Below are 20,540 nucleotides of genomic sequence, written 5' to 3'. Positions count from 1 at the left end.
TTCAATGAAGATCACACAAACTGATTAGAGGGACAAGGTCATGGAAACACATACAGTTGTTTATTCTGAGGCAATAAAAACGAGCATACTTTTTCCAGACACTTGGACGAATGTCCACTTAAGTATGATTTCTCAAAACACCACTGCCGAAAACTCCACAGACCGATCCAGTGATGCCACACAGAGGAGCTTCTCAGTATACGGGTCTAATTCAGAACTTAAGGGATATATAAACTTGGAAACACTAGAATGATAAAATGGTGCTGCTGTGCTTGTTCTGAGTTTTCGGAGAAAGAACGCAGTTTTTGTAGTCGAAAGTGTCAAACATCAAAGTTGTGTGTAAAATGTATATACAAAATAAACAAGAGGAGGAAATGTGAGATGATGTAAGCAGGGAGGGGAAAAGGAGGAAGATGTACAAGTTAGTGTTTAGCAGCGTTAACATTCCTACAAACAAAACAAGTGCTTGGTTTTATCTAATGTTGGCACATACTGTGAAATTTCCAATCAGCCACAATTGTTCTACTTATCAATAAATCATTCACAGAACATAAACTGCTTGTGACCAATCAGCTGAATCTCCTTTTCTTTGTACAAACATTGGCAAAGAGAAAACCTGTTTTCAATGTTCACACACTGGTACCCAATGTGACACTGACTGAACAAACGAGTCAAATACAGTGAATCTGGTGTTGGTTTTCTTTGCACAGGTAATACATAAATATATTATGTGATATTTGCATGAGTAAACGATGACAAAAAAAATAATAATTCACGTATCAGAGACAACAAACAAAAGCTATGGAACAAAGTCTGAAAAATAAATACCTTCTTTTTAAGCTTGGGAGTGTCCAATTCTCAAAAGCATTTTAACCAATCATTTTGTATTTTCTTTTCTTCTAATTGAGAGAAATACAAAATCATACTACCCTGTCAAAGCCATGAAGAGAAAACTGATTCAGTTGTTGGTCACTGGGGTGAAGATGTTAAATTGAACAAAACTCGGAACAAGGGGTTCCATGTGCTAAGGGAAGTAAACAGCGTCACTGAGAACAGCTTCCTCCTGTCATTTCTGCCATCCCTCATTTATACCTCTTATTCTCTCTCTCTCTCTCTAAGCCACATAGTTGTATTGATTGGGATTGTCCTTATCCCTTTCCATGTAGTCCCTGTCAATAAGTGACTCTATCCTCTTCTTCAGATCAGCAGGCTGCAAAAAGATGAAACACAATTTAGTCGCAATGGCACATGTTCTCTGCTGTGAGCACAGTGAATCTTAGGTTTATTCTCAATTTTAGTGACATTGTGTACATATTATATGAAATCTTAAGACTAGAGGGGGAAAATAATGCATTAATTGTGAATAATTTAATAAATCTAAATGACTATGAGAAATCCCTTGACTTTGATCATAATTTGAACAAAAAGACACATAAATAAGCTTTTTGGCATAAATAAAGATTTTAACAAAAAGTAATATTTTTTTTTTGTTACATTCAATTGTGAGTTCATATTAATGGTCATGTTACGCAAAGAAATGTTTGCAAAAAAATCGCTAATATTTGCTAACGTCATATCATTACAGACATGTATATGCATGTCTGATCAGGGCGATAACTGCCGTAGACATTGATGATGATCCCCCTAAATACTTAGAAATCGCTAAACCACTTTCTCAAATATTGCCTATTCGAGAGAGAGAAGGAGAGAGCGAGAGAGAGAAAGAAAAATGGAAGTTGCGTGTATTCGCGTCTGTTCGTTTATCTTATTAGAGTGATTTTACTTAAAAACAGCGATTATATCCTCTCGTCTCTGGAAATTATAATGTAGCGATTCAGTATTTAAACTGTATTTAATAAAAGTTGTGAGGCAGTTTTGACAAGTTTATTTTCTCCTGGATGTGTGAGCTGTGCGATTTCTGATATGTGTGTATGTGTGTGTCTGTGTGTGTGTCAGTAAGCAGCTCATTAATTCACAATAATTAAAGGCTCTAATGCACACCAGCACACCAGTATTTGTGTGTATTGTAAGAGCTAGACGACAAATGATGACGTGTGAAGGCATAGTAGTAGGGTCCAAATCCTTAGGGGAATATTTTCTCCCCTACCCCTTGACACTCTGTTTCAAGGGACAAGGGGAAAGGGAAGCCGGAGGGGTATAAAATAGAATTGGGATTGGGCCTTTATGTTGTGTGTGCACCGTCTAGCAGCACAACATCCACAGTGAAACAGCTCCATTAACTGTGAAACCAAAACGTTTGGGCAACCATGACCTCACCTTGACTGGGAATTTAAGTTGGTTGTACACCTCAGACACCAGAAGATTATGGCTGAGAGTTTTCCTCATCTTCATGATTCGAACAATTGCAGCATCGATTTGGTACTGACGATCCTGGAAGACTCTCTCTGTAGTGCTGGCTTGCTCCTCCACCTGTTATGTACAGCGAAGAGCATGAGACTTTCACACAACAGCAATCAAATGATAGGTGTGTGCGGGGACAGTACCGTTTCTTTCATCTGGATCTGGTTGATTTTAATCCTGAAGAGTTTGTGTTTGAAATCATCATTACAAGAGAACTTGTCTCCATCCTCCACGTCTTTACTCTTTGGGGTTTTGGTAAGGACACGCGCCTTCCCACAGGCCAGTGACTGCAGAGTCCGCCTCAACTCACCGTCCTCTGCGAATGTATTCGTATTTTAATTTACTGGAGGTTCTTTTGTCAAATTTGTTAAACATTTTGGAAGTTTGTAAAAGTCTGTGAGGTTTACAGGCTTTCTGCAGGTTTGATGAAGGTACATTTAAGGAGTTTTTAAAGAACTAAATTGAAGCGAACAGTAAGTCAATATGTTCTCTAAATATAAATGTATAAGGAGCAAACATCGAGCTGTATTAGCAACTCTTCAAAGTTTAAAAATACAGCTTTCACTTCACTTCCACATCACTTTTACTGTACTTCTAATCACACTGCAAAGAAGTGATGTTTTCCTGCATCTTGGTCTGGTTTTCACGTGCAAATGTCTAAAGATTCTCATATCAAGATACATTTATTTGAGAAGCAAGATTGCATGGGGTAAGAATTCTTGTTTTCTGTGGAATTCATCTAAAACAAGAACAGATATCTGCCAATGGACTCAAGTTTTCGTATCCCATTGTTCTTGTTCTAGGCATATATTTTTATGATTTTAGAATTTTTAATGCCTTAATTTTCAAAGGACTTTTTAGGACCCGCAGAATCCCTGGTTTAACATTGAATGCAAGAATAAATTGCAATGCATTTGCTTGTCACAAGTATCCATACCAATGCCTGTAGCCAATTTAATATCCTCCAGAGAGAACTCCTCTGCTTCATTAAACATCAGCAGGACTAACGTCTGAAACAGGGAAACCTGCAGCTCTTTTTTGCCCTGTGAAAAAAAAATATTATATATATTATACATACATACATACACACACAAACATATATATATAGCCATTTCCATTTTTCTGAGAAACCTTTAGAAAAGAACGTTCTGATTGAATTATATACACACACAGTCTGGTATTCAAGCTCAATTGCTTTTTACAAAAGAAAATTAAAAAAAATGCATTACCTCTTTGAATTCTGCCTTTAAAACGCAATGTCCTAACGTCGACTGCCACTGTAGTTTCCGTCCACTGTGTTTGCCCAGGTAAAACGTTTTGAAAATCTCTTGAAATCTTACCATCTGGAGAGTGAAGGGTATTAAAAAAAATAAAAAGGTTATTAATGTCATGTTAAAGGACAAGGGAACATCCCATCTCTCAATATTCATCAGAACAGACCTCTGGAGGCAGATGTACTTCCATGGGGACATATGTTGGCCAATAACCCATAGTGAGGATGTTCACCGTCAACTCAATGTTCCCAGGAATATTTTGGCATTGCATGTGCTGAGGTGCAGATTCAAAGAAGAGAAATTTGAAAGATGTAATTAGACAAGATAAGAGAATGTAAATAATGACAATAAAAATAAAAGCTCTCATTACCTGTTTGAACTGCACCATAATATCTTTTGACAGCTCCATGTCTTTGAACATTCCTTCCAACTTACTGGTAAATGCAGCGCCACATTCTACAAGAAAAACACAATTCACCATTTTTTACTTCACAGTCTGTCGAAGCATTTGTGTTAATGAGGATGCGATTTTTTTAAGAATCAAACATAAAAGTAGAAATATAATTTACCATGCTTCAGTTTTGACAGCATTGATTTCTCAGCATCTACAGAGGCACTCTTTCCCACTAGTAACCTCTTCGCCAAGTCTTTCTTGTAGAAGGCCTCAAAAACATCTTTGCCTTAAAAGAGAGATGAGAAAGTCTATGAAGCTTAGACAGATGTTTAATAATTGAAGGTCTTTGGGAACAGAGCATTAAGTTTAAATGTATTACCATAAATGAACCTGAAGATGATCATTATCTTGTCCAACATTTTCTCGAGTTCCTCATCAGTCGCTTCTTTGTTCCCAGCACGGAGCTTTGAATCCACATGTTTTGCTATAGCACATAAATTCTCAACATTAGTGAATATTAATATTTGTCTTGATCCCATCAGCTGCAAGCTCTCAATCAAACAGAAACCCCTGAAGATTGCTCGGAAAACGACATTTGTTAACTGACCTATGAGCTCTGCAGGTTTGTTCGGCCGTTTATTGATGTAGGTCTCAAAGGCCTCCTTCATCCCATTAACAAACTTCTCATTCCTCATGAAACACACATCAATGATGTGATCGACTTTATCCTTGAAATCCAAAAGCTCCTGGACCATTGTCTTGTCTTTCTCTGGGTTGATGACAATTGTGCTTCCAAAGGCCTGAGACACAACAAACAAGACTTGTGATATTGAGTGATGTTTTTTTTCAGTCATCTAGATGGGTTCCCTGCACACCTTGATGTACTCGATCCAGTGCTGGAGAAGCACCTGCACGCCTCCCTTCACACGACTGAAGAGCTGGTACAGTAGAGACAGATCCTGAATACGGTTCTCATCCAGCAGGTTATTCAAACCTACAGAGTGGCAAGAAAACGATCACTTGACGGTTAACCATTTGAACACCAAATACAGTATCAATCATCTTCATTTGTAGAAGGCGATACCTTTCTGAAGTATTGCAGGGAGGTGTTCTCCAAGCAGTTGATTTTCTACTTTGGCAATGAGACGTTTTCTACAAATAATAAAGATATATATTTTTGCTAAAATAACTAAATAACTATACTACTATAATAATGCAAATTATATATTCTCTGCATACGTACTGTGTGCTCTGGTCTAGGTATGTAATGACTCTATCCGCCTCCTCTTCCAGACGTTTGTTGACATGATGGAGATACTCTGGCACCTGAAAAGAAAATATTTGTTCAGAATAAATAACTGAAATGTTACTATCCTAAATGAGACAGAAAAAAAACTAATTTAAAGTACGATTCTTTCATTTCTATGTTCCACAAAAACAAAATAGCAGCATATCTTTGTAGGGGTGTGAATAATAATAATAAAAAAAAAAACTAGGGGTGATGACACTTTACTAAAAGATTTAAAAGAAATACAAATCTAGCTTGTAGCTAATTTCCACTTAATGAGGAATGCCAATCATTTATTTCTCACAGAATCACAATAAAACCAATACTTTGTTCCCCTGATGTGAAACTAACCTCTCTTTCTTGCATGAGTCTCTGGCCCTCTGCAGCATAAAGTCGATTTGTCTCCTCCAAAAAGCGATCTTCGAATGAATCCTGATAAATCTGTCATTTAATGAACAAAGGTGTGATTACAACAACAATACTAACAGGTTTGACCACACAATTTAAGGGCTGAATGATATCAGGGATCAAGACCTCACAAGATTTGCCATGGTTTTGTTTAATCTTTCATTAATGTATAAATGCAGAAAAACAGCTTTTGCAACTGAGACTAAGTGTAAAGATGCAAATTACAGGATGTAGCATAATGTTGATGCTTTAATATTTCAGACTCATCCATCAGTTTAAGATAATAAGTTGCTACATTACAGACACTACCATGGAGATAAACGGGCCATGTAATTTGCGAGTTTAAAAGCAGAAACATGAATTATGAATACCGACAATAATGCTCACATTTTATTAAATGTGCATAAATATTCATAATTATTAAAAAACAAAAAACTTTTTCCAGCATTAGCTAATTTTATTTTCACAAAAATATATATAGTTCTAACAAATATAAAAATGCATGCTAAACTAACCGGAGTGTTAAAAATGCTTTTGTATTCTTTTCTGTGTAATGTGAATGTTATTGGGTTTACTGACTTTATACAGACATGCCACTTAAGCAAGCAATAAGAAACACCAGTACATTGCTTATGGTAACCATGTTTTTTACAGTAAAAAAAAAACTGAGGAGCAAGTCAAAATTATTAATATTATTAAATGGTTATGCCACATGCAACATAAACCCAGATACGTTGATTTGAGTACAACTGAGAAAGCAGGTGAGCTAACCTGCAGATCTGAGAGCATGCTCAGAAGACTCCTCAGAAGACTGCGGTCTACAGCCTCTCCACTCCGCTCTCTCTCAATAAGAAGCAGAATCCCATCGATCGTCTTACTCTGCACCTTCAGGTCGCTGATGATATAGAAACGAAACAACTCCAAGCCCATGTCCCTGAAGACAGAACACAAGTGTATCTTTAATCACCAGTGAACAGCAAAGCAATGGTAGTAAATAAAGACAGCAAATGTGACAGTGCCTCTTTACAAATTCTTTCGGCAAAGAGTGCAGACATACCAGATTGATGGCAGCATTGAATTTTGTAAAACATATGTGCGATCCAAAAACAAAAATATACTCCTAATCATGATCTAGAAGAAAAGACAGTGTTTTTGTATTAAAAGCATTTTGGCAAACAAGTAAATAACTAGATATAAGAACATTTAATAAAAAGGTCAACTTACAACCTATTTGAAATAAATGTACAGACAATAGGTCTAGAGTCGAATAACTTCACTAACCATTTGTCTGCAGTGATCTTGCCAACATTTGTCTATTTTCTTGAGGAACAGAACACTGTCTAAGGCATCCGTAGAGCAAGAGTTAAGAAATGGTTTCATATGACAGTTATGATAAGCAGACAGCCCTATTTAATAGCCAGTGACTCAACTTCTCAATTTCTGAAAATTTTTCCCTTATACATTTATGTTTTAAGAAATACATGATTAAAAAAAAATAATAGTCTATATATATATATTTTTTTTTTTACTTCTAAATTGTTTTTCTAATAACTTTATCATGTCTGATGGGTCATCGTTTCGCTTCATGAAAAAAATAAATACACATTTTCATGATGAGCCCAGATGCATGCTCTCAACAGCAAGAAACTGCATAAAAATTTATAGCAAGGAAAAGGATATTCTCTGAACTGGTCAATCTGTGCCTTGATATGGTCTTCACAGACCACTCGGAGCTGTTTATAGAGCTTGGCAGATATCTTATGGGAGCACAAATTTTCAACAGCCTGAAAAAACAAAAGGGAATAAATAGCATTAGATTCCATGTATAATAATACTAAATGATAAAACAAATATTTACATAAACCTACCTGATAGAGCTCTTCTAGGTTGTACTTTATTGAAGTGCTGTTCTGTATGGCCTCTACTGCCTCCTTCAGCTTCTGCCAGGTCTCATTCGTGTAATTCTCCGGTAATTTGGGCTTTTCTGATGTAACATTAAAAGAAAAGAAAAAAAAGGATACTTAAAAACAGTTATGATGCGTAAGAAACATAAAAAAGGATTACTGTTTCAATGAAGGTCAGGTTTTGATATGGTCTATACAAGTGATGTGCCATCATAAACAAATGCACGTTACATAAAATATATATACAAGTTCATACAGATAAAAAGCTGATCTCACCGGTGACAACAGCACAGTATTTTCTTTAATACAGCAGTTACTAAAGTGATTTACTTTAATGCATTCAAATACACAAAATAACGCAGAATTTTACAATTATGGCTACTAGGACTAAATGTAAAGATGCATATGAAAATGTGGCATAATGTTGATCACTAATTAAAATATTTTGAGTTTAAGAAAAAGGTAGCATGGATAAATTACAGTAAGGACATTATCATGGGGTAAACTGGGTTAACATGCACTTTGATGGTTTAAAAGAAGAAATATTATTAAGCTGGTATGTTTGCTACAACACCTTAATACTTCTTTTAAAATGTCATGGCCAAAAGTTTTGGCAGTGACATGCATTTTGTGTTTTGCAAAGTTTGCTGCTTCAGTATTTGTAGATTATTTTACAACATGTTTCTATAATATACTGAAAAACAATTATAAGCATATCATAAGTTCTAAATACTTTTTTTGCCCCCACAAAAAAAAATAATGAGTCAATATTTGTTGACCCTTGTTCTTCATAAACTCTGCAATCCGCTCCAGCATGCTGGATATTAGCTTCTGGGCCAAATCCTGACTGATGACGATCCATTCTTGCCTTATTAGTTCTCAGAATTGATTATAATTTGTGTTCTTCTGCTTGTCCACTCACCTTTTGAGGACTGACCACAGGTTCTCTATGAGATGGAGATCCGGGGAGTTGCTGGCCACGGATCCAAAATGTCAATGCAATGATATTCGAGCCACTTCTTTATCACTTTTGCTTTGAGACATGGTGCTCCATCATACTGAAAAATGCAGTTGGAAGAAGTCACTCTTGCAGGACGTTTTGATACCATTCTTTATTCATGGCAGTGTTTTTGGGCAGAATAAAAAAAGAGCCCACTCCCTTGTTTGAAAAGCAACCCCACACAGGGATGGTCTATAACATTTTTTCAGTATGTTACATTTTCTTCTCCGAACAATCAATTTTCCAGCTGTCCCAAGCAGTCGGAAGGGAGCTTGATCAGAGAAAACAACTTTGCATTAGTCTGCTATTGTCCAATCCTTGTACTTCCTGAAGAATTTCAGTATGTGCTTGATGTTTTTCTTGGAGAGAAGTGGCTTCTTTGTTGCCCGTCTTGACACCAGACCATTGTCCAAAAGTCTTGGCGTCACGGTGCTGCAGATGCTCTCGCACCAACCTGCTGCTGTTCCTGAACAAGCTCTGCACTGCTGGAGACACAATTCTGTAGCTGACTCCTCAGGAGAAGACGGTCCTGGCACTCGCTTGTCACTCTGGGACGTCCTAAAGACTTCTTCACTGCAGTCGGACTCAAACCTCTCTCCTTGAGGTTATTGATGTTCCAATAAATGGTTCTTTCAGGTGCAATATTCTTTGTTGCACTTTCCTTGCATGTGAGGCCATTTTAATGCAAAGTGATGATGGCTGCATGTGTTTCTTTGGAAGTAACCATTGCTAACAAGAACACAATGATTGTACACATTTTGTGTCAGGATCAAAAAAAAATTTTTTCTTCTTTTTTTTTGGCCAATGAAGCTTTTAGCAATTATTTAAAATGTATCTGATCACCCTACACAATAATCTAAATAAAACAATGTGAATGAACACCAGAACAGCTTAAGCAGCAAACTTTGCAAAACACAATTTTTGTCACTGCCAAAACTTTTGGCCATGACCGTATATACACACGCACACATTAAAAAACTAATTAAATACAAAATTATAACACAAAGAAAAGGATGAAGGTAAAAACAAACTATTGAGTGTTTCAATTAATCTCAATTCATTGTGTTTTTCTTTTGATTTTGCTTACGTAATGGAAGTTCCTTAAAGAAATAAACGCCAGTTAAATAATAAAGTCTATATATATAAGTGTGTGTATATATAAAAAGCTGGTCTCAACACCCTGACAGAAGCACTTTTCCTTTTCTAAGACGGTTACAGGAGTTGTTTCCTACTGTTTTAGATGCTACGCATCATTTCTGAACATCGCAGGTGCGTTTAGCCAAAAATGCTGCATAGGCTGGCAGCTCGCGAAGTTTTGAGACACAGCACAATATGTTTACAGACAAGACGAAGGCGAACTCAGACTATTCACCTACCTTTAAAGTTCTTGATAACAAGTTTCTTCGCAGCACCGGGTTTGTTGTTGGAAAAGGTGGCGGAGCCCCCAGACTTGGTCAGTCCGTTAGCATGATGCCCGACACCTCCAGACAGGAACACATTTCTCGCCTTGGAACAAGATTCTGCAGAGTTACATGACTCCTCGGCCATCTTCACATCCAGTCCGATCAAATCCAGCGGGTCCTCGAACCTCAACTTCTTCTGGATGTGCTGCTGCTGCTGCAGTGGACTGGAAGAGCTGGACGTTGTGGAGGAGGAATTACAAATGGCTTTAGGAGACGAAGATATTGAATCAATGTCTTCCTTCTCGGAGCTGTTAGTTTTCCTCTTCTTAGAAGCCGTTAAGCTAACGTTACTGTCGTTGTGAACATCAGAAGCTGCCGGTCTGGGCTCTTGGGCTGGCGGTGGGGGATTAGGGGAAGGTAAACCTGTTGGAAACATGAAAAAAGAAATACCAAATCAAATCGCTAATCTACTAATGCTACGATCCCGGTGAGTGGACGCTTTCTATTCCTCGGTCTCGGTCGGGGAAAGTGCAACCTCGCGGCTCCGAATAAGAATTAAGAGGGGAAAGAGGAAAAAAAATGAGAAGTGCAGCCCCACTTGGACCCTTCTCTGTTCTTGTTATTGCCAGCAGAGGAAAGATGGTTGAATACTGCTTCCTCTCGCTCGAGCACACTCTGGCGCGCTGCACAAAGTCCGTTAGATCACAAACTGCTTTTTAATGAGAACTGTCTGCGTTAAAGCATTCTGCCTGACGCTGTCTTTCCGCTCGGTAAATACACTGGTATATTTGGTTTGAGGAAAAGTCGGCGGGGAAATAATAACTTTTCTAAGATGCGACGATGACCCACCGGAAGTACTTCCAACCGTTGCGCAGCTGCTGTTGAGGCGCTTTAGTAAAGCCTCGCGCTTTAAGTAAGGCCTGACGTTCCCGAGCCTCCGCCAGGGGGCGACGACAGCACATAAAGCGCAAGCCAATTTTATCATGTTTATTTTTACTAATAGGTTTTATTATATTATCCATAAATGTCTGGTCAAGGCCAGTTGTCACATTTAATGGGGCAGGATGTCAAATGGGTTTTAATTAATTTAATAGTTAACTAAAAACAATTTCATTTATGGTTTGATTTTGTATGTAAACTGCATTTTATGCCATTTAATTTGTTTTGAGAATTAAAAAATGTTTTAATTTTGCTAGAAAATGTGTATAATGTGCTGTATAACAATAAGGTTTAGCTGTTTTCAACAGATTTTATTATTATTATTATTATGTCTGATTTTTGTATTGAATCCAATTAGGGTCAATTTGACTACAACTATAACCATCTCACACAGATTCCCGGTTGTGGATAAAGAACTTGAAATCTACACTATTATAGATATTTTACCAGAAGCTAATAAAGTCACCGTTTAGAATATTACTTAAGTAAAGGTTTGTTACATTTAATGTATTTAAGTATGAGAAGTATGTTTTTAGTCTCAAACGCATTGGAGGTTAAAGTGCAAGTTAATTAAAATAGAAAACGGAGCAAATTAATATTAATAATTGTACTGTTCACAGCTTGAGCATCAAGACTGTTCAGTTAAAACTCTTTCTTGACCACTGATTCGTCAAACCTGCTTTCTTGCAGTCTGTGTTCTTCCAAATTTTTTGTAGCAAGTTAAGAATGTATGGGATTAAAAGTATTCATTTTAATTAGGAAATATACTTTAAAATAAATACAACTTTAAAACCTTAAATCTTTTCATAGCAAAGGTTTTTAGTCTGTATGTTTTAATTTACTAGACCAGTCGTCTGCTTATTTATTGCGCTCTGAAACAGGAATGAACATTTTTGTAGCTGATTTACTCACACGCAGGTTTGGTGAATGAAGAGTGCTCGTGAACTAATGCTCGTGCAGGAGGAGCTCGTGTCACATGACGTGATGTTATATGAGTTAGAGCCTCTTTTACTGTCTATGGTTTGAGCTGCTGCTAAACCGGGTCTCACTCATTCACCGTCGGCGAGCTCAGAATTAGACACCCGTCGCGATGGCTGTCCGCGGTTGTGTGACCCTGCTCTTTATTCTACTGAGCGGTACGTACGATTGTGTCGTTAAGGGTTTTATTTCAGACTGTGTCACATTACAGAAACCGATATTAAGTTTATTTTGGGGAGGTTATCGCAGGCCCAACAGGAGCGCGAGAGCCTGTTAGCATTAGCATTAGCGTGAATTCTAATCTACGCCAGTAGAAGAGCGTTAGATAATCAGAGAGACTGTCGGCTTGTGGGATAAATATTTACCGTCCTTTCATTGTTTTAAACACTTTTATACAATTCAGGAGTGATCAATAAATTACTTAAATTCGTTTTAATAGATGACTTGTGTATTACCGTTAATAGACGGACTAATTTGCCTGCTAGATTGTTAGCGAATTAAAATGTAAAACAACTTCGGCTGAAATATGTTTACGGGGTGTTCAATATAGTGTATAATATAGTAAAATTAAAGATTAAAAAACTCTGGCCGTTTCTCAAACTAACGTACTTGGCAATAATTGGTGCAAAATTTGAAGTTTTAATGTCCAAAAATGCTGTCTGGTTTAGTAGTTCACTTGATTTTCAGACACAACCGGTGTGATTCAAGCTGTAATAAAGCCAGTATATTGTGTGCAGATGTATTAACTGCAGTGTGTGAAAATCTCATATTGGTTATAACCACTGGTCTATATATATCTATATTATAGATCAGTGGTTATAACGCTTTTTAATGGGTGTTGAGACAGACTGACGTTCTGTGTTTTCAAACACTCACTTTGACATTTTAATAAAATTATATTTTCAGCGAAAAATGGAAGTAATGCCATTGATTTCCCTCACTTGACACATTCAACTTCAAGGGCATGTGATCCTGAAGAGCTTGTTCAGTGTTTCTTCTTCTTTTCTCACCCACACTTATTCATTATCATGTGATGGGTTTGTGTGTGAAGCACCAGGTTAATGATTTCATCAAACCACAGGACAGGGGACAGTCACTCACTGTGATTTTCTAAAGGCTGGTGTACTTTACACAGCACTTAAAGTCTGAATAGTTTTTAAACACAACAGCATACTCTTGATGACTTTGCAAATGGTTACAAAGGAAAAACTGGGCGTTGTACACCAAATGATTTAGGATCACACTACCAGACTTTCAAGTCATTCTGAACTCCGCAAACTCAAGCAGAAACATGTGCCTTGCTGTTAAGAGATGCATGTTAAATGAGAACAACATGAGTTCTATAATTGGCCCAAAATATCAAACATGTTTAACCTCTGACTGGATGGAATCATAGTTTGAAGCAAAAAAAAAAAAAATTCGAGTCTGTGCCCATCACACAGTATGTGATTTTCTGTGAAATCTGTCAACTCTGAATGCCTAAAATTTGTTGTCTGGCTTTGACTTTTGGCAACTAGCATCAACTCCTGATTGCAATTTGAAAAGCTGGTGTGTTCCAGCCTTAATCAGTTAGGTCTTAGACAAAAAAAAAAAAAAGATATATTTTGAGTGTTAGTTTGCTTTCTATTTATTCAGGAAGGAAGGTACTGGAATGTGCTTGGGTTGCTGTTTTTATTTCCTTCCTAATAGAGGTGGTTGAAAGGCTGTGATGTGTCCGACTTGTCTTTACCCTTTTTATTTAATGAATATGAGGAAATAACATTATGCTTCCACATTGTCTAGGTATTGTGCATGCTGATGATCTGGTGACTTCATCAATACCTTCTCCAACCACCTCCAAACACACTTCAGCTGTGACTACGGCATTTGCAACCACACATCACAACACAACTAATTCAACTACAGAGCCTCCAACTACTCCACATCACAACACCACAAATTCCACCACGGAAGCGCCAACTACTCCACATCACAACACCACAAATTCCACCACAGAAGCACCAACTACCGCACAAACTAATGCTACTACAGCCCCAACTCCTCCTCCGACATCATCTCCTGTCCCCAACCCAACTGTTGGAAACTACAATGTCAAGTCAGACAATGTCACATTCTGTCTTTTGGCAAAGATGGGTCTTCAGTTCAGTTTCAAAATAAGTGAGGTAGGTACGAAAGGTCTGTACAGAGGAATGCAGGAATTGAAAGTTGTTTGATTTCACTACAAATTTCTTGTGATAAGCTATTGCCACTGCTACTCTTTTATTATGTTCTTGTTGTTTAGAATGCCAGCTTCCAGACTCTTAATCTTGACCCGAGTCCTAATGTAACAGAAGTGAATGGAACCTGTGGAAGTGGTGGCAGTGACTCTTCCCTTGTGCTGAAGTCAGAAGAAATCACAGTTCATTTGGTCTTCACAAATGTAAGTCTTTAAAGAAAAGGGTCAAATATTCAGTGGATTAAGTCCATTGAGGTAAAGAGGTGGTAAATGTTCTGGGTTGGTCTTTTTTTTTGTGCAATCTATTGGTAAATCATTAATGTTGTCAAGTTTAATGCATTGTATCTCTCTTGTAAGAAATGTTTATGCCCAGCTTAGGGTTAGGTTTAAGAATGGACCTTAGTTCAGTGGATTGTACTCTAGTTTAACAACACACTGATTAAGCTGAAAAAATGTAGACAAAATCTCCTTAAAACAGACTTAAAAGTTGTGGAAATTAAATGATCTAGGAACTTTATACAGTGCATGTCTTTGTAGGACTAAGTATGGCATCTAACCTGATTAAGGTCGATGGGTTGGCATTGGTCCATCATGCTTGTTCGTTTTTTTTCTTTTTCTGTTTTTGTACATTTTCATGAAACTGTCAGTTCATAAAATAATGACTTTTTTTCGTGATATCAGGTTGCATCTGACTGTTTGTTCTTACAGGTTTCACAGAAGTTCCGTCTACATGCTTTGATGCTCTCTGTTAATCTTGCAAATGGTAAGGGATTTTTAATGTAAAAAAAAAAAGGTGAAAATGAAATGCCTGAAATCTTTTTATTCTCATTATTTTCATCCCAAGACAATAACAAGGCAGTAACAAAATTCTATATTATTGCTAAATGTTTATATAAGAAAAAAAATCAAGTGAATGTAGGCATCACAATATTTAAAAAATATTAATTTTGAGGTTTGCTAAAGATTACACTTAACCGTATTAAATGGTGGTTGTTTTACATTAACAGTAAGTGAATGTTAGATTTTAAGGTACTCTAAATGTCAAGACAGTATGGTACCAATATATTATGTATTCCTAATGGGGTGTCTCATCTCTTATCATGTAATTATGTCCTGTCTTCTGATTATCACCTCAACAGGAAATGTGTTCAATGCCTCCAATAATAATTTGTCTCTATGGGAGGCATCTGTCGGAAGCTCCTACATGTGCAACAAAGAGCAGAGTTACAACATCACTGACAAGCTTACCATCAACACGTTCGAGCTACAGGTGCAGCCCTTCGCAGTCCAGAACAACAAATTTAACACAGGTATATATTTGTTTGTGATTCTCAAGAATAAAGCTGTGATAATGACCTCTTTAGAGGTAATTATACAGCTTATCTATAACTGGACTTTGTCCTTTAGTGATGTACTTCATCAGCTACTTTTCTACTCGCACTACTGCTCAATAAGCAGTGCTTTTCAGAGAGGTGTGAAAAGCCACTCTGCTTTCCAGTACTTATTAGGGTTAATTTTGAAGCTTGGGTACTGCTCTCATGCATCTAAATCTGATAAGGCCATGGTTTCCTGTGATTATATCAGATGTGACTTGCTACACCAAGTTCACTTGAAGTAAGAAGATGAATATGCATAAATTATATGATGACACAGAAGGATTAATGGCAGTCTAAAAATGTCCTGCCAAATTGGTCCTGATAGCTGAATATGAGTTTTAAATGTCTTAAGTCTTAAATGTGAGGTAAGAACATGATGATTCTTGGCAACACTTCACAATAAAGTGACATTTGTTAACGTAAGTATAACCACTTTATTTGAGACAAACTTGCAATGAAAAATACTTCTAAAGCATTTATTATTTTAATGTTAATTTCAGCAAATTTCATCTAATGGTCCTGAGCTAATATAAGCTAAGATTAATCGGTTGTCTTTTTATTAACTAATGTTAACAAAGATAAATAAATCCATAAAGTCCCATAGAATTAACTCTGTTTTACCAGATTAACAATCTGTGATTTTATTAAGTTTGTGAAGTGTGTTGAGAATGTCTGCAATGGTGTAGCAGCTTCATTTTACATTTATTCATGTTCTCTTTGTCTGCAGCTCATGAATGTTCAATGGATGACACCAGCCTCTTAATCCCAATCATTGTTGGTGCCGCTCTGGCTGGTTTGATTTTCATTGTTGTGATTGCATACGTGATTGGTCGACAAAGGACCTATGTTGGATATCAAACACTGTAATGCAACTAAATCACAGAATCAAATCCTGGGTGTTTTAAGGGACACTAAAGCCTGTTCCTGGACCATGGTAAATATTGTGGGTTTTTGTGCAATCTCAATTGGCAATTGGCTCATGGCCACGGGAGTTTCAAAAATGTTTTGTCCTAGTGTGGTCTATTAATCCACCGGCAGATTTTCACTGCAACATTGAAAATCTAAAGATATAGTGGACCAGGACCAGAGCTTCCTATTGTGAACTAAGTTTGTGAGTGCATCACAAAATTGTTTTGTGAAGTAAGTGCATGGTCTCTTTGGGTTTTGACTTAAAGCTCCATTTACAGTTACAGTACCTTGGTATTTGGTTGAGAATATGTAAGAACAATAGTATCATGGGTTGTGGCCAATTTAAAATTTAATCGCTCCATATCAGACCATGCACTTGCTTCTCTTAGACATTCCTTTTAATTGTTTTGTTCTTCAATTTGCCATTAATTTAGCTCATTTTAATTTGTGCCCATCAAATCTATCATTACTGTGTCCACAGCTTTAAACTGAAACTGCTTTATAGTCACCTGTCTTGCAGCATTTGGGTTAAATGTTAAAAGAAGTTCCATAAGCAAGTTGGTACTCTGCACTATAGTGACTGGACAGCTAACATTTATTAAAATCAGGTGGTTTTGCATCAATTTGGTTGTCCTATATTCAGAGCAGAATCCAAACATGCTGGACGTCCCGTTCAAACATTTGAAATTCTAGAACAGGAAAACAAATGCTTGAATGTGTAAACTACGTGACAAGTATTTTAAAAATGCAGACCATTGTAATAGAATTTTTTTTTTTTTTTTTTTTCTTGTGACACTTAGTAAAGCATAATACAAAGAAATGCTAACTGGCATTTAAATGCTGTTACAAAATATGACCCTGGACCACAAAAGCAGTCTTAAGTCGGTGGGGTATGTTTTTAGCAATAGCCAAAAAAACATTTTATGGGTCAAAATTATAGATTTTTCTTTTATGCCAAAGACCATTCCGATATTACATAAAGATCATGTTTCATGAAGATATGTAGTAAATTTCATACCGTAAATATAGTAAAACTTAATTTTGATAAGTAATATGCATTGCTAAGAATTTATTTGACCACTTTAAAGGTGATTATTCTCAGTATTTTGATTTTCTTTTTTTGCACTCATATTCCAAATTTCCACATAGTTGTATCTCAGACAAATATTGTCTGATCCTTATAAACCATACATCAATGGAAAGCTTATTTATTCAGCTTTATCAATTTAGGGAAAAAAAAATGTACACTTAAGACTGGTTTTGTGGTCCATGGTCACAAATAGTTTTGGTAATGTTTGGTTACCCTTTATTGGGGTTTGAAAAGGGACGATTAATTATAAAGCAGCTACTCTTCACAATTTTGAATTATTTACATCTATTCTAGCCTGAAAGATAAATTGTATGCTGCAAGATGACGTTTTGCACCTGTTTGAATAATCTTTGGTAGTGGCTGTAGATTTTTTTTTTTTTTTTTTTTTTTTTTTAATTAGACATGAATTGTGTTTTCAGTTGCTGATCCTTTTCAGAATAAGTTCTTTGTATTTATGTTCTTATCACACATTATGGCTGTCTAGGTTTCACAGATTCTTTTTTTTTTTTTCCCCTCCCTTTTCATTTTCCAGTGAATTTTTCACGTTATGCACTATTCTAATTTAGTCTATGCAGCACCCACTCAGACTCTTTTGTAAATGTTTGTTTTTACTATAGCCAGGACAAATTAAACCTTTAAAACTGGTCACTGGTAATTTTGTGCCTCGCTTAATGCAGTTACTTTTGCTTGCCATTCAATCAGTTTCATAAATAACTTGTAAAATAAAGATGGATTCATTTTACTTTTTTTTTTTTTTTTTTGAACATACCTGTGTGACCGTTTTCTGCTTGCAGACTTGTGAAAAGGGATTCCTTATCTGACTGCTCTAAATATTTAATGTGTTTCATGAGATATGGTTGTTTTGTTTTGCAATGGAATAGCTTTGTTTTAATGGGCTTTTAGATGCAATAAAAGGAGAAAGACGATTGTATATAACACTAAAATCAGTGTGGGCCATCTTTCAGTCAAAAACTGTCATTCAAATGTTAAAGAATTTTGTTTCATATAGGTTTCAACTGCAGTTTGACACATTCTTGCTGTTTCTTCTTGTTTGTTTTTCCCCTCATTCATTCTTTTTATTTTCAGCTGAGGATTGCGTCGCAGATGAGCCTGATAACTTCATTGTTCCTATAGCGGTGGGAGTTGCCCTGGCTGTCCTCATTATTATTGTCTTACTGGCCTATGTGATCGGAAGAAAGAGAAGTCAGACCTCTGGCTATGAGCAATTTGATTCGTAATATTAATCTGAGAATATGAATGCGTCCATGCAAATTCTGGCTAATCTAGCAGTATTTCATGAATCTAATCATTTCAATTTATGTGTGCACAAATTCTTTTGAAACAAGTCTCATTTCAAATATTTTATTGTATGGGACAAAATACAATGCTTATTCTGCATCGATCTGACTGAATTGTGAGTCCTGTTGTGATTAACAAAATCTTTGGAGTGTGTAACACTACTATGTTCTTTCCATAATCACTCACCCTCCCTTTCTTTCTCCCTTTCTCCCAGCGGAGGAATGCTTTCTGGATTCTGATTTGAGTTTTCTTGTACCCATTGCTGTGGGCGTGGCTCTCAGCTTCCTTATCATCCTAGTGCTTATCTCTTACCTGATTGGCCGGCGGAAGAGTCACACTGGTTACCAGTCCGTATAACAACCCAAGCTGCTACTATCTTGCCTCTAAACCCGGCTTGTCCTTTTACCATTTATACTTGCTCCTCCTCTCTCTTCCGGTCCTGTTGGCTTCCTCTTTTGCTCTGCAAGTTGCTCGACCCTCCTCATCTGCCAGCACTAACCGCTGATGACCCCTATTTCTTACACATTTGATTGCACCGTTATAGCATTACTACATAATTATATCTCTGTGCTCTAATAATTTCCTGTGTATGATTTAAACATTTTATGAATGATGTGGCATATTTCAGCTTGATCACTCTTGAAGCAATGTCAGCCGGCATGAATCACTTGTTTCGTGTAAGCACAGGCTGTAAAAATCTACTGGCATTGCACTGTATGTTAAACGCATGGGGAAAAAAATTATGCTCTATGGATGCTCAGTTCTGAATGCTGTGACTTATATTCATGTGAACTGTCATTATGACTGAATGATGCAGTTTTAGAATTAAGAATCTTTTGAGTTCATTAACCATTGAAGGTAAATGCTCAATTAGTTCTGTAATTGTGTTGTCGTGAATCAGTTCTTGCCTAAACTAGGGGTGAAAAGTATCCTGGTGCATTTTCTTAATCGGCATATCTTATGATAAGTCACACTATTGCACTAAGCACATTGTATTATAAAGGGACACAATTTTTTTTTTGTGAGCAGCACTGAATATGAATATTTTGTAGATCATGCTTTAGTTAATTTCATATGGTCCCTCTCAGGGAATGTTGGAAGTGTTATAAAAGGCCTATTAGTACATGGGGTTTGTGGATTTAGTTTGTCATTTCTCTGGACAAATGAATACAATGTACAAAATACACCATTTCTAAGACCAAAGCTACAAGTTCCTGTGTCTTTTCTGTCTTTTCTGCTTTGCATAATGAAAACACTAATGTGTCCGAACCAGTCCATTTGTGTACAATTTTATTTTTCTTAAAAACCCCCAAAGGATTTAGCTGTTAAACACAGAATATATTGTTGTACTATAGTGTGCCTTTTAGTTATGTTTCTTTGTTCCTTCTCTATAGGACCTTAATCTGTTGGTAGTGGGAAGAAAGTGGAAAGAAAAAAAAAAATCAATAAAATGGCTTTTATTTTATTTTTTGTACAGTAGTCTTCGTCTCTCTTTGTTCTCTTGCCCTGGCCTCTTTTTGAGAATCTCAGTACAGTGCTGATTTCACATTAGACCTGTGGCGTTAAGCAACTGCAGTTTTACACAGTTCACACGGTTTCACAGTTATAACCTCTAGCTTCCACTGATGGACTTCGATTGCTATAAAGTTACTGATGTCATAAATTATTCCTCTGTTAGTGGAAGCATCTCACTTTGACCTGC

General features: G+C 36.6%; 2 protein-coding genes across 4 annotated transcripts; one reads left to right on the top strand and one right to left on the bottom strand.

Annotated features, from left to right (window-relative positions):
* Positions 1–38: 38 nt before the first annotated feature.
* cul4b (cullin 4B) lies at positions 39–10,910 on the bottom strand. The gene is made up of 20 exons (XM_059521523.1): positions 10,006–10,910; positions 7,594–7,709; positions 7,406–7,509; positions 7,007–7,076; positions 6,783–6,856; positions 6,497–6,659; positions 5,669–5,758; positions 5,273–5,355; positions 5,114–5,181; positions 4,905–5,023; positions 4,637–4,829; positions 4,409–4,513; positions 4,205–4,315; positions 4,006–4,091; positions 3,802–3,909; positions 3,591–3,704; positions 3,299–3,404; positions 2,505–2,677; positions 2,278–2,430; positions 39–1,210 (listed from the first exon to the last, which is right to left on the bottom strand). The coding sequence occupies exons 1-20, from the start codon at positions 10,466–10,468 to the stop codon at positions 1,115–1,117; spliced, it is 2,595 nt and encodes an 864-aa protein (XP_059377506.1). The 5' UTR covers positions 10,469–10,910; the 3' UTR covers positions 39–1,114.
* A 1,009-nt stretch (positions 10,911–11,919) lies between these two features.
* On the top strand, positions 11,920–20,177 carry lamp2 (lysosomal-associated membrane protein 2). 3 transcript variants are annotated; one of them, XM_059521524.1, is made up of 6 exons: positions 11,920–12,107; positions 13,732–14,111; positions 14,231–14,368; positions 14,873–14,927; positions 15,304–15,474; positions 18,626–18,905. In XM_059521524.1, the coding sequence occupies exons 1-6, from the start codon at positions 12,062–12,064 to the stop codon at positions 18,775–18,777; spliced, it is 942 nt and encodes a 313-aa protein (XP_059377507.1). In that variant the 5' UTR covers positions 11,920–12,061; the 3' UTR covers positions 18,778–18,905. The 3 variants fall into 3 exon arrangements, with proteins under 3 accessions (XP_059377507.1, XP_059377508.1, XP_059377509.1); XM_059521525.1 differs by lacking the exon at positions 18,626–18,905 and adding an exon at positions 19,053–20,177 and having other exon boundaries at positions 11,921–12,107; XM_059521526.1 differs by lacking the exon at positions 18,626–18,905 and adding an exon at positions 16,268–16,559 and having other exon boundaries at positions 11,922–12,107.
* Positions 20,178–20,540: the final 363 nt, after the last annotated feature.

The sequence above is a fragment of the Carassius carassius genome, chromosome 33 (assembly GCF_963082965.1).
Source record: "Carassius carassius chromosome 33, fCarCar2.1, whole genome shotgun sequence".
Taxonomy (NCBI): domain Eukaryota; kingdom Metazoa; phylum Chordata; class Actinopteri; order Cypriniformes; family Cyprinidae; genus Carassius; species Carassius carassius.
The sequence above is the reverse complement of the archived record's forward strand: the minus strand, read 5'-3'. Positions and strand labels throughout refer to the sequence as shown.